Here is an 18,701-nt window from a genome sequence, read left to right as displayed (position 1 = left end):
TAGATCAGATGTATCAGTATAAGGAAATTGCATTGCAACATGATATGTTTGGACTCCTCATGCATTGGCCCGTAGAACACATTTACTGCCATCACGTTCTCAACATGAATTTCAATCATCCTTAAGCCTAAAGAAAAGCTTTTTAAAATATGCTAATTAGTTTAACTGTGTCATATAATTATAGTGAAAAACAACAAAAAGTGACTCACAGTCCTCACAATTTAGACTTCATTTAAACCAAGTAGTGTGTGTGTGTGTTTGCTCATGGTAGACATGTTAAGGCTTTGCAAATAATGTGGGTCTAAACCACTCATACATGCATGTATTTATACATTAAACTGTTTCTGTTACACTAGATTGTCTTGGTCTTAAAACTTATAAAAAAAGAAACACATAAATAAAGAGGCTTGTATTCTAGAAGAGAAATGTTCTCTATTAACTAAAAAGATCAAAAGTAAAAGTAAGCCCTGAAAGATGCAATTATTGTCATCATTTTTAGTTCTATAAACCCCACAGGAGTGTCAGTCTGTCAGCAATTGAGTGCTGTACTGGTACAAGTGAAGAAGTCAAAGGATGAATTTTTAATTGTATTTTTGTCGTTTAAGTAAAGTATTTATTTAAAAGGTCAACTGTTTTAGAACATTTTCATTAAAACCTAGCTAACATGAGGCTGCACTATATTTAATTTCTAGTAGTAAATTCAGTTTCTAAATTAATTCCCTGAACCTTGACTAGTAATCCTTAAAATTTACAGAAAACAAATGACAAACCCTTAATTACACCATCCTTCCTCATTATATCTTACCGAAAACCTAATGACACCAGAGACTGTTAGCGATTATCATTTAGGTAAACATACTGTACTTGAATTTGATTTATGGACGTGATTATACAGGTCACAAATGCTGACAGATTAATTTGATTATGATTCAGACCCTTTCAAAATGGAAGCAAAATGGATTTTCAAATCCACTAACTAATGCTGGTATTTATTATGGGTCTTTATTTGGTGCTTAATGTGTGTGCATGGTCCTCACATTTCTGCATCTCTATGGGCTTTTTCTGTTTAAAATGAGTTTTTGTACCATTTTCTACCATCTCTTACAATTGTGATTCTGACACTGGTGAGTGGATCAAGGGTACGGTAGGTCAGACTTTGACTGGACTGATTGAAGATGAAGCTGAATTAATCAACCAAAGCCAACTACATTTTGAGGTTTTTGACTGTAATTAGTGTCCACTAACCCACCTCCAGCACTTGGTGCTACATAATGAAACACACAGACATGGTTTGCTGGGGCTGTGTTATACGTTATAAACTGACTTCAACAACTAAATAAATGAAAGACTTTGCAAGACTTTCTCTGCCATCTTTAACCTTTGCAACAGTAGTTCGATCCAAAATGGCTTCTGTGGCAAAGTGCCCACCCCTTTGTATTTATTTATGTATGTTTTGTAATTATTATTATTATTATTATTATTATTATTATTATTATTATTATTATTATATTGTATTTTTGTGCAGGTGGACAAAGCTGTCTGTCTTATTTACTGTTTGAGACCGGTGGAAAAAACAGTCTTTTAATGTGTAGTTGGTGGGGATGGGATTAAAACCTCTTCCCTAGTACCCTCGTGGGAATGTGGCTGGAGCCTTAAGGTAATTATTGTATCGAATTAGGTCATTAAGGCTCCAGCCAGAGACTATAAAAAGACGCACTTCAGGCTTATTAGGCGGAGAGTGTTAGAGGAGAGTCTGTGGAAAATAGGAATAAACAATCAGTACATATGCTGGTTTCGCATCCAGCATACTACTTGTTTTAGTGTTTGTTTGTTTGTTTAGCCCTTGTGCCCTTTTGTTGGTGTTTTGTTTAAATCTTTTGTTTTATTATTTAATAAAGCGCAGAGTGCCGTTGCGCTTCAGTTTTGCCCCGCTATACCTTGTTTTGACTACTGCTTCCTGAACCTGACGTCACCACCCACACGCCACAGTATCTGTGACACTCCCGATTAAATTATTTTGAGCATTCAGGGTGAAGTTTATGTACCTCATCATCGTGTTTTAGAAAGGAAAACAATCAATGCTGTAGCAGGTTTATTCAAACACAGATTGTCTGACTTTGTCACTTTAGTTTCTTTCTAAATTGACTTGCAGACTCAGTTATAAATAAACAGCTCAGGATCTGTATTATCAATACAAATTGTCCTTGAATGGGATACAAATCCACCTAAATTCTGGATTTATTTTTAAGATGAATGAAAAGCTATCACAAAGCTACTAATATACTGATAACTTGTTCAATATTCTATGGAGGGGCAGCAGTATTCAGTGATTAGAGTAGTGCACTAAATTAAATTAAAGTATCAATACAGAACAATCTGTGGCTGCCAGGCTTCAGAAGAGGAAATAGTAAAGATGCACCCTAGTCTTTGAAAGAAATAGCCTAGCTGCTTTCAATACTCCCTCTTCCCTCCTCTATCTCCCCTGATGACTTTTATTTATTTATTTAGCAGACACCTTTATCCAAGGTGTGTGATCTATTCATAAGCTGCAGAGTCACTTACAATTACGTCTCACCCGAAAGTCGGAGCACAAGGAGGTTAAGTGACTTGCTCAGGGTCACACAATGAGTCAGTGGCTGAGGTGGAATTTGAACCGTGGAATTTGAACCGGGGACCTCCTGGTTACAAGCCCTTTTCTTTAACCACTGGACCAGACTTTGCCTCCTTCTTCTCTTCTAAAATCTCAGATATCCACAAACTTTTTAACACCTCTCCCTCCCCCGCACCCCCTCCTGCTCCAACCCCTACACCCACTGCATCCCCTACTAACTCACCCTCCTTCTCCACCTTCTTGCCCCTCTCAGACTCTGACCTCTCCTCCCTGCTCCAGGGTCACAAACCCACCACATGTGCCTTGGACCCCCTCCCCACTCACCTCTTTCAAGCTGCTGCTCCTGCTCTACTTCCCTTCATCTCCTCCCTTCTCAACACCTCTCTACTTTCTGGTCTCTTTGCCTCTGCCTTCAAAAAAGCCTCTATCAAACCACAAAACCACTCTCTGCTCAACCCTCTCCAATCTGGCTTCCGCTCTGCTCACTCCACTGAAACCGCCCTCCTGTCTGTCACCAACTCACTTAAGTCTGCCCAAGCTGCCTCTCTCTCCTCTGTCCTAATTCTCCTCAACCTCTCTGCTGCCTTTGACACTGTTGATCACTCTATTGTACTATCATCTCTCGCTGACCTGGGGATCTCTGGCACTGCTCTGGCCTGGTTCTCCTCCTACCTCTCCAACCACACTTACCAGGTAACCTGGCGTGGAGCAACCTCCACACCTCACCCTCTCTTAACAGGAGTCCCCCAAGGGTCAGTCTTGGGTCCTCTCCTGTTCTCTCTCTACACCCGCTCCCTGGGCCCCCTCATCGCATCCTATGGTTTCTCATACCATTTCTATGCTGATGATGCTCAGATTTTCCTCTCCTTCCCCACCTCTGACTCCACCATCTCCTCCCATATCTCTACCTGTCTGTCTGCTATTTCCTCCTGGATGCACTCGCATCACCTCAAACTCAACCTCTCTAAATCTGACCTCCTTTTCTTTCCCTCCTCCTCCCCCTCCTCTGATCTCTCTATCTCTGTTCCTCTGGAATCTACCACACTCTCTCCATCATCCTCTGCTAAGAACCTCGGAGTCACCCTGGACCCCTGCCTCTCTTATTCCCAGCACATCTCCACTCTGGCACGCACTTGTCGATTCTTCCTGAGCAACATCCGAAGAATCCGACCCTTCCTCACCAACTACGCTACCCAGCTCCTGGTCCAGGCCTTGGTACTCTCCCGCCTAAACTACTGCAACTCCCTCCTGGCTGGCCTCCCTGCGTCCGCCACCCATCCGCTCCAGCTCATCCAGAACTCTGCTGCCCGCCTGGTGTTCTCTCTGCCTCTCTTCTCCCACGCTACTCCACTACTCCACTCACTCCACTGGCTCCCGATCACAGCTCGCATCCAGTTCAAGACTCTTGTACTAGCCTACAGATGCCTTGACCAGACTGCACCCAGCTACCTCCAGACCCTCATCTCTCCCTACACCCCCACTCGACCTCTCCGCTCCGCCTGCACTAGAAGACTGGCTCTACCTCCGCTACGCTCCCCTGCCTCCAGAGCCCGCTCCTTCTCCACCCTTGCTCCGCAGTGGTGGAATGACCTTCCTACAGATGTCAGGACTGCCCAGTCCCTGACCACATTCCGGCGCCTCATTAAGACTCACCTCTTCAAACAGCACCTGTAGAACTCCTCTGTTTTTATCCTGGGACACTATCACCCTTCCTTAAATGCGCTTTATTTGCTCTTATCTGCCCCCTATTTTACTGCATTTAATCCTGTACTTCAGAATACTGTAATCTGCCAAGTGTTTAATCTGTAGTATTTTGTATTTAATCATATCCTGATGTAACTATCACTGTTATCTGCTGTATTATTGAATTGTATTTTGTCACACTTGTACTTTGCTTGAACAAAAGTCATTGTATTTATCTTGCTCTTATTGTATTACTTGTATTGTAACACTTGAAATGTATTTGCTTACAATTGTAAGTCGCTCTGGATAAGGGCGGCTGTTAATAAATAAATAATAATAATAATACCACACTATAATGGACACTGCACCACTTTGTAATAAATATAGTGTAAGCTAGTCGAAGGAAGGCACAGATAATTGCATGGAAATAAGTGAGTTGAGAACAGTTAAGTTTAAATGGGGTTGTCTTTCTTTCTTTCTTTCTTTATTTATTTATTTATTTATTTATTTTATCGGCTTGCACCACAGGTACAACCAACACCCATGCAAAGCAAAGCAAAAAAATAATTTAAGTAAAACAATTTCACAAAACAAAACCCTGTTCGCCAAAGCCCTAATCCAAAACAGTGTTACGCTCCAGCAACTACAAAATCACAACAAAAAATAATCCAGTTTCCAAGTCTGTTGAAAAATAATAATTGTGCTTCAAAACCTAGACCTTTAGGTGTGGGTTTGGGGTTTAGTTCTCCGTTACAAGAGCGATCCCTGATTGTAGCAAGAACCAACAAAGAACTCCCTCTGACCTCTCTCCTCTGCAGCTGCATGCCCAGCACTTTTATAGGGTGCGGCTGGAAGATAATTGCTAGCTACATGGGCCACAGGTGCTGGCCAATTTCGGCAACCAGTTAAGTAATGTTTTTTCAATTAACCAATCCTACCTATCAGCACCTGTAGCCCATTGCTCAATTATCTCCCCCTGCTCATGGCAGACTGGCTCCAGAGCTGCCAGCAGTTTCCCCAGTGGTGTATCTCAGGTCTTGCATGCCCAGTTTCAGCCCACCATGAGCGCACTCTGTCGGCAGGACTGTGAGCTGGCTCACAATACATATGACAGACAATTTATTTGTCATGGTTTGTGGCTTGAAGCTAAACCATAACTATTTTTTACAATGTTTTTTGTAATTCATTTCCTGACTTTGGTAAACAGTAGCAATACTAATATTTGTCATATAAGCAATAACCCATGACAGGGTGTACAGTAAGACATGTCTTACTGCATGTCTGCATTGTAAGGCAGGAGGCCCTAGACTGAGTGATGTCAGAGGACAGTGAGACTGTTTGCATAAAAATTACAGACTGCTGGACGTGGCAGGTAGAGAGAGAGCGAGAGATGGGTGCCAAGCTGCTTCACTAAATGTGGACAGAAGTCCGAACTGGGAGCCGGCAGGCCCATAGCCCTGAAAGCACTTCCACAAGGCCAGCTGCAGAGAGCTGATTTCCCGCGCGACCGGGCAGCACTCTCACACAGCACTCTCGGGCAGCACTCTCACACAGCACTCTCGGGCAGCACTCTCACACAGCACTCTCGGGCAGCACTCTCACACAGCACTCTCGGGCAGCACTCTCACACAGCACTCTCATACACCACTCTCACACAGCACCTTGTATTATAGGCACAAGTCTTTTTGAGTACACCTGCTAGAAAAATATCACCTCTCAAACTCGAACATACATGCGACAAAAAACGGCATTAAAAAAGTAATGATAACTTAAAAACTACAAATCTAATCAAATTCTAACCACCGTAGGAAATGAAGTCAGCAATAAACATAGACAGACAGGTGCTTCATTTTAATGTATTTGATTGCTGGTGCTTGTAAGGTGTATGTGGAAGCTAGAAGGCCTGTCAGTCAGGTTGTTTGTTTTTCTCTTAACCTTGGCATTGTTATCTAAAGCAATTGTGTATGTTTGCTATATTTATTCATTTAATTTAGTTTGGTAAATTAAATTTAACATGGATTGTAAGAAAATGTTACCTTCCAGATATTTTAAATCAGTGTAAAACCTAAAATAACCCATGGCCACATCCTATATAAAGAACAACTAAGTGTTTGAACAATACAGTTAAAGGTGGCAGTATGCATACAAAATCTGCTGGTGCCCATCTAATGACCTACAATCTAATATAACTCTAATGAATGATTAAAACCAAATACTTTTAGGTACTAGCTTCAAATCTGAATCACAACTGAGTTATTTGATTCATGTCAAGTTCGATCATTTGCTTTGTCCAGCAAAAACTCACTGACAACCACTTGCCATGTTTCTTAAACTTAGAGACCAAACATTTTCAGATAGTGTATTCAGATGTTCTATACAACAGAGGATGACCAACTGAAACAATATGCTGTAACCACACATACTCGTATGAAAATTTCTGCTGCAATGACTCAAACATGACTGGCTGGAGGCTATATCTCAGGATCAATTTTCCCACTTAGATAAAGCATTGTACTGACAATTGCTACAAAATGCATATATTGTTTATTTCTTTCTTTCCCAACACCCTTATCCAGGGCAACTTACAATTGTTACAAGATATCACATTATTTCTTACATACAATTACCCATTTATACAGTTGGGTTTTTACTGGAGCAATCTAGGTAAAGTACCTTGCTCAAGGGTACAGCAGCAGTGTCCCCCACCTGGGATTGAACCCACAACCCACCGATTAGGAGTCCAGAGCCCTAACCACTACTCCACACTGCTGCTATAGGGGTGCACGTTTTTACAATGGGCTTTTCCACTTTTCTGTGCCTAGTAATGGGGTTTATGTGGAAATCAAATCTCAATGGGGTTGTAATGATCCAATATTTGAATAAAGGAAGAAAATAAAACTGTAGTAGATTATACTGTACTGAGATCTAGTACAGTACTGTATAGTACAGCACCTGCATCGCTGTGGAGTGTGAATGGAAAACAAACCATGGTTCTGTGCTGTTGTGTTTGTAAAGGATAGGGGTTCAGAGAGCTTGTTTGAGACCATGTTGGGATCCAGTGTGACAAAGTCGATTTTAGTGCAGGTTATTCCTCACTAATCAGTCTGGGTAGCATGTCAGGGGACATGTTAGGGGGTGGAGAGACACTGCAGGGTGGATGTCTCTTAGCATTAGAACATGTGTGAGGTCAGGCAGGAGTGTCACCGCAGGCAGGATTTCAGGGACAACTAATTGCAATCTCTACTTCTCCAACTCCTAACACGACACTAACTGCAGCTGGGAGGTGCTGAGTGATAGAAAACAGAAACATCAAAATGACTGAGCCGAGCACTAGAAAACAAGGGTTTAAAAAATGCCGGAGTGCCACTTTCAGCATTGATGGCTTTAACTTCACAATAGGTAAGGAGCACTGATTTGCTGTTTGTTGTAAGAGTGCAGATGGTGTCTTGGTAAATGGCTGTTGTGATGTTTTAAGGGCGTAATTGCTGTTAAGAAGGAGATAAAGTATGCCGTGCTGTGGATTAGTCATTCAAAAGGAGACACTAATGATTTCATTTTCTACTAAGACTATGTTAAAAGCGTTGCTGGTTTTAGGCAATATTCAGTTTTAGTTTTGTAAATTCACAGTACTGTTAGTATTGTACATGGTTTATTTAAAAATGACAATGCTTATGATGGGCATACAAGGAATGTGTGTAGGTTGTGCATTTAATAATCAGGTAAAAAAAAAAGAAAAAGTCCCTGCATTATAAAGGCATGCAATTTTAAAACACATCATCTTAAGATAGTTTGCGGAGTGTTGTGTGAAAATTAAGTATATTATGTTATGACTTTTATTTAAAAATATTTGCCATTAATTATCATGGTCCACTAAATTATATTATTCTAGCATTCTTAATGTAACTAGGTGTACAATCAGGTGTTTTAATGGTACAAACTAATTTAAAATGATATACCTATCTATTGATATTACATAACTACTGATATGAAAAAATGGGTTTAAGAATTATAATATTTTGTATAACATACTGTCACATGTTTGCCTGGGTATTTCTGTAGTGTTTTCAATAGTCTATAGGATGTGCGATAAAAGGTGAAAGCTTTAACTGGTATTTTGCTGTTGTCATTGCTTTTGTTTGGTATCACAAGTCAATATGTCGTTATCCTTATGTTTTTAATTTGAATTGACATGACTTTACTTAAATATACACCATCTCTCTCATGCTGCTGTTTTTAATGAATTTGATTGATGATGTATGAACTGTAGTTACTGTAACTTGTGCCAATTTACAAATTACAATGCTTATGCAACTACAATGCTTACAATGTGGGCTGCCATTGGCAATGATGCTTCAGTCTCAACGAGAATTAACCAGGTAAATAAAGATACAAATTAAATATAATTCAAAGTGATTTAAAAGTGACTAGATATATACTTTTTAAACATATATACTGTATATAAGGAATGTTATGCATAACACTGCATAACAAATAAATAAATAAATAAATAAATAAATAAGAGTGACATTTTGTAGCATCTAAACACCTTAAACGTCACTGCAAAGGATTCAAGACGATGTTTGCAGTTTTTCAACAGACATGTTCTGTGGAGTGATTACCATCGTCATGGCGACAAGGGGAGGGCGTGATGTCACACAGTGATCCAAAGCTACTGCAAACAAGTTATCCCCATGTATACTTCTCACTGCCAGCTGGAAACCCAGTAGAGACCTCATTAATGGTGTCTACTCAGTAATTACTACAACTTTCCACACGTCACATGCTCAGTTTTGAAAACAGCTGAACTGTTGGTTGCCTGGCACTACAGAAGCAAAATATGTGGAGCTCCCTGTGGAACAGATTTCCAGAGTGTTGATATTAAAGGGTCTGTCAGAATCACCACGGAGATTCATTAGTTGTAACTGAGTGTCCTCTCCAAGGGAGTACCAAGGGGAAGAGGCTTTTCATTTGTTGTTAAAGGTTTTTCTTGATTCTACTAATTGTCGGAGAGCTTTACTAAAAGTTACATTTAACCTTTAACCAACCAAAGAAGCTAGCACCTCCTAATAGTAAAATAATAGTGATCTAATGCCTGAGAAAAACTAACTTCCCTGATAAAAGATCACGACCATCACATTAACTATCAAATTTTCTAAATGTTATTTATTTATTTTATTAAAACAATATCTTAGACACATGTTTCTTTTTTTTATTGATTTTGTTATTGTGATGGAAGTGGGCAAATGTCGTTCAAGAAAAAGGATGCAAAGCATTTCTTTGTTTCCTTTATCAATCTTTAAACTACTCCCTTATTTAAATAACCCTCGGGCTGTAAAGGTTTCCTATGTATTTAAATTAGACAGACAGCTGTCTCTGTTTTTCATGTCTCTTTCCATATTAAACATTATATTTGGACATAAGCCTGGAATCTAAATGAATTTGCATTTTTACGGAGGATCAGAGTGGAGTGTGTTACACCGAAAGCAGAGAGTAATAGTGCCCTTTTATTAAAAGAACTACAGCAACACCTCAGGACCTGAAATTATTTTCTCAGAATGCTTGCTCATTTGTTGTCTAAAACAGAAATCAAACTTCTGATGTTACCGAGGTAGCAGAAAACAACTAGTGAATTTTAAGCTTTGTAACAATTTCATGTTAAAACACACATTTATTTATTTATTTATGTATTTATTTGCTGTTGTCGTGACTGTTGGATTGGGATCTTCAACATGTTGAAGTCAGAAGGTAACAATTTTGGAATAGGAAAGTACATAGAATTAAAAAAATGGTATGTTATGTATTATTATTTAAAAAAAAAAAACAGGTAACATCATGTAATGTTGAAAATACAATATAAAAATGGCTGTCATCTACTCTGATATATGAAAAGTAGAACAGGATCACATGACTCAAGCAAGGCTTTAGATTCAATGGTAAAAAAGTACAGCAGCAGTGATTGCTGAACACATAAACAATGAACTAGAAATGCACTTAGAGACGGCAGTGAGTAGGGATGAATGAGGCTTGCTTTATAACAATTTCAAAATGTTTTGAAGACCTTGAATTGCATTAGCCTACTTATTACTTCTGGTTCTAGTTTTGTATAATTAAGTGGGGTTTTTTTCCCTTTTAAATGGATTAATATGTTTCATGTACCCTGAGTCACTAATCAACTGCAATTTAACAGAATTAATTCCCCTGCAGAACATTGTATTATGAACATGTCTTGCCTATAAACAAAACACAACTCTGCTTCAGCTTCTGTGCTTTTGTTCGAACACACCACAACACAAAGATATTCAGCTGAAAAGGTTGATCAGCATTCTGCAACGTTGAGGGGGATCTGCTTCATGGAGGTGAATTCATGTTGTACAGTACAGGGACACATGCCATGGTGGTAAACAAAGGATTGGTTTAGATGCAAGAATAAAAACGTTTCACCTTTTTGCCACATTATTTTGGTTGTACTTTTTCAGCAATGTAGTTTTCATTTTCATTTGTTTTTTTTTTCACTTTGTGCCCACAGGGCCAGCACAGGTACATCTCAATAGTGCAGCACAAATACAAAGAGAGACCTAAGTAGACCATACTAAATAATAAACAATACAACAATTATACATCTAAGCAATATCAATAAAAACACATATAGACACAGGGCATTCCATAACCCCAAGGCTGTGCCAACGAAATAATAACGACACAACTGAATGTGAAAAGGACTAATGGTCCGAACAGCTCTGTGGAGAACTCTCAGCTCAGGTCTATTACGAGCACAGACTGACATAGAGGTAGAACACACTGAATGCATAACGTATAGAAATGAACGAGAATAAAATAGGACCTTCTGCCACTTAATTGTTTGAGAGAAGAGCGACTAAGAAGGTTGTCATGAGTAGAATCCCAAATCCAGTTATGCAATACAATCCTACAAGCACATTGTCAAACTTCTTAATATTGTATTTGTTACATATGTACTAATTCATATTAAAATATGGGAGGCTATACTTAAATGTGTCAGACACAGTGGTGGCTGGTGGACAGAAAAAAGGCCCCAGCAGTAGTAGAATCTTATTATTGTAGTAGAATCTTATTATTGTATTCTGACTGACAACACTTTTCACATCCTATGGACTTAATTTGATCAACAAAATAATTATATACCATTCTGTACCAGTGGTGGCTGGTGACTTCTAAGTCAGAAGAGGCATAACTACAAAGCTGTTGTTTCATCAAGCTGCCGTGTAAAAAAGAGCTTTATTAATTTATTGATTGATCTCTTCTAGCACAGTAAAGGAAATGGATGGAATCAATTCATTCTGTCTGGTTTTTGACATCCTAGTAAATCCGGTTGCTTGTTCAATGTGAGCAGTAACTCGTTCAAGTAATTTGTCGTTCAAGTAATTTGTCATTCAAGTAAGGTGAGCAATTATTTCTGTAAGTTCCCTGTAGTTTCCCTTGTTAAGTGAATCTGGTGTTTCATCGTGACCACACAATGCTAGTTTCCGCGGAGCTAGATATGCTCTGACATTTTATAGATTTTTATCCTGATTTTTTAAAATCAGTAAACCCCTACTTTGACCATGTGAGAGAACTATCACAGTTACTGAAAAGTAAACAGGGTCAGCAAGATGGTTATTAGCTGCACCCCCGGTCAGCCAATCCACTCTCTAAACCATTGAAATAACCTGTTCTTGTTAGAATTTTCCATTTTTGGTAGTGGCCTCCCTTCAGATGTTATACAAAGTTTTTTTGTGTACTCTAGCAATGGCAAACGGTCTTCATCAGCTGATCAACAGTGTTATCCTCCATTCTACTTTAAACATGCCTGCACGAGACAAGCCTCACGGGCTAATAAGACAATAAAACAGCTGTGTTTAAATATATTGTGTTTTTAAAATGTTAATATAGGAATGTTGACTGTATGGTTATACAGTATATTGTTGTGTAGCATTATACCATAAAAATGTGAAATAAAACAAAATACAATTGTCTGAAATGTATTTGAACTTAAATCCTAGTCAACATTCCTATATTAACAGCAATTCTGGCTGCTGAGAGAAGCCCAGAGAGAGTCTTTCCTTAGAGGAGGCATGCCTCCGCTATAAACTCCTATTTGCTATTAACCAAGTACTAGTAATGGCTGATGACAGAGTCTGATGATCCCTGGTTTTAATTGGAGGAGCTACTCTGCTGAAGCACCGCTGTACTGTTCTGAGCCTCCACTGGTCTGACTGCATTTAACATCTGTTTTAATACTTCTTGTTAGCGTGAGTACTGAGCTATCTTGTCACTGATATCATTTTTATCTTTTTAATTGTGATAACAATCTGACTATCTCTGCCTCTTTTACTTTAAATTGTGTATATATTGGAGGCTTTCTGTAATTGTAGGGGTGAGATTCAGCACTAAAATACAGTACAGAGGCAGTAATCTGGATGCAGGTTAATACATTCCCCAATATCCTTTACACGCCGTCCAAATTCATTTTATTCAAATGCTTCTTCTCTGGGGGATCCAAAATAATTTGCAGGAAATTTGTGTTAAGTAACTTTGTATTATAAGAGGTCTTTTACAATAAATCCTTTTTTAATTTGTCCGGGGCCATGTAGAAAATGTGTAGTATGTGGAAATTCATTAAATCAGAGTTCATGCTAAGGATAAATATATACTCTAGATTTCATATACAGTTTGGTCCTGTATTTACAATGGAGTCACAGTTGTTTTTCTTAACACATTTGCTTCTACATCTAACTTGTTTTGTGAAGTGGTTGCTTGCTTCACTTACTGAAGGTTTTTCCACTTACTGTACATGTAAGAGCAGTCTTAATACAATACTCAACACCAAAGTTAATTGTGTAATACTAATTGTCATTTGTCACTCAATTTCTGATATATTATACTAACACAGTTAGTGCAGTGTATGAAGTGGACTTGATCAATGCAAATACATTTAATCTAGTGATAACTTTGAGAAAAAGCTATTTTAATTGGATGAGTTGAAAGCATTTAAAATAATTGAATATTTTTCCAGAATGCAGTTACCATGAGTGATAATTACACCACTGAATACACATCACACTGTGTCTAATAAAAAGGTCAGTAATACACAAATACATCAATTATAACTTGCTTTTCAAACCTGCTGCTTTAAAGGGCTTAATCTTCCTCAAAGAAATGACATTTAAATACTTTGTTTTAATGCATATTCATGAGACGAGAACCATATTGGACTTTGTTAATGAAATTTAAATAATTTTTGGTTTTCAATATAACCGTCACCTTCAGTATACAATTCGTGGAACTTCTATTGTGACCTATACTTGCTTGCAATCTCATTTTTGAACATGCTATTGTCACACTAATGGTTTCATTTTGTGAGTCATGTATTACTGACTTGCTATGGCCATGAAACATCATGTGATATAGCTATATACTCCAAAGGGTCCTCTCATGAAACATCATGTGATATAGCCATATACTCCAAAGGGTCCTCTCATGAAACATCATGTGATATAGCCACATACTCCAAAGGGTCCTCTCATGAAACATCATGTGATATAGCCACATACTCCAAAGGGTTCTCTCATGAAACATCATGTGATATAGCCACATACTCCAAAGGGTCCTCTCATGAAACATCATGTGATATAGCCACATACCCCAAAGGGTTCTCTCATGAAACATCATGTGATATAGCCACATACTCCAAAGGGTTCTCTCATGAAACATCATGTGATATAGCCACATACTCCAAAGGGTCCTCTCATGAAACATCATGTGATATAGCCATATACTCCAAAGGGTCCTTTCATGAAACATCATGTGATATAGCCACATACTCCAAAGGGTCCTCTCATGAAACATCATGTGATATAGCCACATACTCCAAAGGGTCCTCTCATGAAACATCATGTACTTATTTATTTATTTATTTATTTATTATAATTGTTTTGGTGTTTATTAGATGTTGTTTATAAAGTATTATTTGATTTTGTAGAATTTTTTGTAATACTTTATATTCTCTAATAGTTATAATGTATTCCTATACTAAACCATCTACAAACATGTTATTAATTATGCTATTAACAATTATAGAATATGATTAGAAACAATAAGACTATTATACACATTTGCCATTGTTTATTTATTTTTGCTCTTGTCTATAATCGCTTCTAATGGATATAGTCTGTCTGCCTGTCTCTCCAGTTCTATCGGGCTGCTTTGCTTTTGCAGTACAATTATTATACACTTTTGCCATTTTTTATTGATTTTGCTATTGTTTATAACATATTTAATGTGTACTATTTTGTGGCGGAGTGTCCCGCCCCTATGTATTTATTTATTATTATTTGTATTTGTTTGCGGCGCGGATAAAAGCACTGCGTCTTTTGTTATTGTTTTTTATATTTAAAATCCCCGTGAGGATGCGTGGCTGATCAGCTACTGATTATTTAACTAGCTGACAGTCATGCATCCTTACCAAACGCGTGCAGACTGTGGCCGAGGGGTAATAAGATAATTAACAGCTAGTTAACCCCTCGGCCAGAGTATAAGAACCTGCAGCTGTCAGTGCTGCGGGGTTGAGTGTACAGAGGAGAGTACGGGAGAACACGGGAGAGCGAGCGAAAAACAATTGCTATATTTAAAAATATACTTGTTTCTGTTTGTTTGGCCATCGCGCCTTTTTGTTTTGTGTTTTGTTGTTTTGTTCAAATCTTTTGTTTTGTTTATTTAGTTATTAATAAATACAGTGACCGCAGTTGCGTTCAGTTTCACCTGCCCATTCATTGTTTTGGTTCAGTTACTTCCTGGTCCGTGACGTCACAACACCTCACCACTGCAAGCCATCCTGCCACATATTATCTCTCAAGCGGTAACACCACAGAGTGAATATCCACGTTTGCAAGGAGAGAAGTTAATGGTTACACTTTGTTGTACTGAAAGTGCCTTGAGGTCAGATATGATTCTGAGAACTCTTTTGAAATCACAATAATGCTTCACCTGTATGACTTATAAATAAAGTCACCAGGATATGATGTGTAACAGAAAATGTTACAAAGCGTATCCAAATAAGAGGAACAATTTAATTAAGATAATTTATATTTCACACCATAAAACAATTTAATTAAGATAATTTATATTTCACACCATATATAGTTAAGTCCAGGAGGCAATGTTAATCATCCTGCTATGATAAAGCCATTTGATTTCACTGCCCTATACTGTATTTGCATAAGCTGTACTCTAAAATAGATTCCTGGATGGAATTGTTGCCTGCTGGCATCCAGCCACCTAGTGTACCAGTCTCTATGCTCTGTGTTTAGTTTGTGAAAAGCCACACAATGTTATGTGATCAATATCTTTGTGTACTGTTTTCATTCTAAAACACAAACCTCAAAGCCAAAGTAATGTATTTTCTACTGCAGAGTCTCCCCACTAGAGCAGAGCTTGAAGATATTGTTTGTCTCGCAGAGTGATGGTGTTTTTGCCAATCACTTGTTTGGCAAAACCTGGTACAATAAGTATAATAACAGGCAGTAATAAACAGACACAAAGGAATTACACTTTAAGCAACAGATAGCAGAGACCTGCGCATTCAAAAAAGTGTGTATGTGTGGTGGGGGGGTGACAAGGGTCAACAAACACTAAAGAAATGATTTTACATGAAATTACCTGAACAGGTACTACAGGTAATAGCACAATGGGTTCTGTACTGTTCTCCATTTTGTTACGTAGTACTGTAGTTTGCACAAGCTATCAGTTGTTACACGAAGAGGCAACCGCACAGACTGACAGACTGCCTGTATAGTCAACAGCGTGTCTTCATGATTTTTTAAAAAACACTGTGATCCCTCTCTCCCCACCAATTGGCTATCTGTGCCCCGAAGGGGCTAGAAGTCCTTTAATTAACTTTTTTGTCTTCGAGTGAAAAATTGCTTGGAAACGATGGCTGCCTCCTGCTGCAGTTTTGAAGGCCTGACTTTCTTATGCCTGCTTGTGGCGGAGTGTCCTGCCTCTATTTATTATTATTTGTATTTCTGTTTGCGGCGCGGATGAAAGCGCAGCGTCTTTTGTTATTGTTTTTATATATTTATAATTTAAAAACCCTGTGAGGATGCATGACTGATCAGCTACTGATTATTTAACTAGCTGACAGTCATGCATCCTTACCAAACGCGTGCAGACTGTGGCCGAGGGGTAATAAGATAATTAACAGCCAGTTAACCCCTCGGCCAGAGTATAAGAACCTGCAGCTGTTCTTGCTGCGGGGTTGGGTGTACAGAGAGGAGGTATGGGGAGATATTATTAAATACGCTGAGTGCAGTAGCATTCAGCTTCACCCGTCCATCCACTGTTTTGATTCAGTTACTTCCTGGTCCATGACGTCACCACACCGCACCACTGCGAGCCATCCTGCCACATATGGTGTCCTGCATGGGACAAACAACGCCTCCAGGAGCCGGACCAGGAAAGAAAAGGTCATTTTTTTTGTTCGTTTTTTTTTTTACGAATAAGTGTTTTTGTGTTTGTAGAAAAAAAATAAAAATAAAAAAATGGATAAAGTGGATGCCTACATGGAGAGGTGGCATGAACATCAGTGGGAGTTGAAGGAAGGAGGGGCTACATGGTGCCTCGCCTGCCTGGAGTATGGGCACCTCCCTGAGGTGTGCCCATATGAAGACCCCCTCTTTGTGCAGGCCTTTGATCGAGATGAGGTGGAGACTGCGGAGGAGTGGATCCACCTGAAGGCCATATCATCGCCGCAGGTGGATCATGAAACCTGCCTCACCTGCCTCAGAGGGGAGGAGTGGTGCTTTGCCGTTGGAAAGGTTGGGCACAAAGCACCTGACCAAACCCCTCCATGGCAGGAGGTGGAACTGTTGGTCTCGAAGAAGGGAAGGAGTGGTGGTGCCAAGAAGGCAAAGAAGCAGGCTCCAGCACCTGAGTGGGAGCAGCCCGAACGTCCACAGCCCAAGAGGGGGGAGTCGGTGTGTCCACAGCCCAGAAGGGGGAGAGGTAAGCTGCAGAAGCAACAGCAACTGCAGCAACAACAGAGGTCGGGGATGATGGCTGGGAGGTTTGTGTTATAAACCTCGTGGCGGAGTTATGCCCTGGCTGTGGGGCATATGGGCACACGTTGGCCAAATGCCCCACACAATACGAAGAGGGGGGAGCGCGAGCATCCAGCGCCCAGAAGGGGGGAGCGCGAGCATCCAGCGCCCAGAAGGGGGGAGCCCATGCATCCAGCGCCCAGAAGGGGGGAGCGCGAGCATCCAGCGCCCAGAAGGGGGGAGCCCGTGCATCCAGCGCCCAGAAGGGGGGAGCCCGTGCATCCAGCGCCCAGAAGGGGGGAGCCCATAGGTCCAGAACCTAGGCCTCCAGGAGCAGAGCATTGGGAGCTGCCTCTGCCTCCGCCACCTCCACTGCTTCCACCACCAGGAGCAGAGCAGCGGGAGCTGCCTCTGTCTCTGCCACCTCCACTGCTTCCACCACCAGGAGCAGAGCAGTGGGAGCTGCCTCTGTCTCTGCCACCTCCACCGCTTCCACCACCAGGAGCAGAGCAGCAGGAGCTGCCTCTGCCTCCGGCACCTCCACCACCAGGAGCAGAGCAGCGGGAGCTGCCTCTGCCTCTGCCACCTCCACCGTTTCCTCCACCAGGAGCAGAGCAGCGGGAGCTGCCTCTGTCTCCGCAACCTCCACCGCTTCCACCACCAGGAGCAGAGCAGCAGGAGCTGCCTCTGCCTCCGCCACCTCCACCACCAGGAGCAGAGCAGCGGGAGCTGCCTCTGCCTCCGCCACCTCCACCACCAGGAGCAGAACAGTGGGAGCTGCCTCTGCCTCTGCCACCTCCACCGCTTCCACCACCAGGAGCAGAGCAGCGGGAGCTGCCTCTGTCCCCACCACCGCTAGGGGCAGAGCAGCAGGAGCTGCCTCTGTCTCTGCCACCTCCACCGCCAGGAGCAGAGCAGCAAGAGCTGCTTCTGCATCCGTCACCTCCACCAGCAGAGGGTGAATTCCTGCTGGTTCCGCCTCAAGCGCCATGGGAGGACAGCTTACCGCTCCCAGCTCCACCAGCAGAGGGTGAATGCCTGCCGGTTCTGCCTCAACCGCCGTGGGAGGACTGCTTGCCCCTCCCACCTCCACCAGCAGAGGGTGAATTCCTGCTGGTTCCGCCTCAACCACCGTGGGAGGATTGCTTGCCCCTCCCACCTCCACCAGCAGAGGGTGAATACCTGCTGCTTCCACATCCACCGTCATGGGAAGGACTGCTCCTGCCCTGCCTCGCACCACCCAAGGTTGCCTGCTTCGCACCGCCCAAGGATGCCTGCTTCGCACCGCCCAAGGATGCCTGCTTCGCACCACCCAAGGATGCCTGCTACGCACCGCCCAAGGATGCCTGCTTCGC

At 41.0% G+C, this 18,701-nt stretch overlaps 1 protein-coding gene across 4 annotated transcripts in view; it reads left to right on the top strand.

The window, feature by feature from the left end:
- Positions 1-18,701, top strand: part of LOC117394773 (dual specificity calcium/calmodulin-dependent 3',5'-cyclic nucleotide phosphodiesterase 1C-like) — a 186,545-nt gene that overhangs the window by 19,152 nt on the left and 148,692 nt on the right. Inside the window, exon 1 of one of the 4 annotated variants that reach the window (XM_059018753.1) lies at positions 7,556-7,693. The exons of the other annotated variants lie outside the window; for them this stretch is intronic. Coding sequence (XP_058874736.1) covers positions 7,609-7,693 — 85 coding nt within the window. The 5' untranslated portion in view covers positions 7,556-7,608. Of the gene's footprint in view, positions 1-7,555; positions 7,694-18,701 lie in introns of those variants that run through there. 4 annotated transcript variants of the gene reach the window in all.

The sequence above is a fragment of the Acipenser ruthenus genome, chromosome 3, assembly GCF_902713425.1.
Source record: "Acipenser ruthenus chromosome 3, fAciRut3.2 maternal haplotype, whole genome shotgun sequence".
In the NCBI taxonomy this organism is placed as follows: Eukaryota; Metazoa; Chordata; class Actinopteri; order Acipenseriformes; family Acipenseridae; genus Acipenser; species Acipenser ruthenus.
The sequence above is the reverse complement of the archived record's forward strand: the minus strand, read 5'-3'. Positions and strand labels throughout refer to the sequence as shown.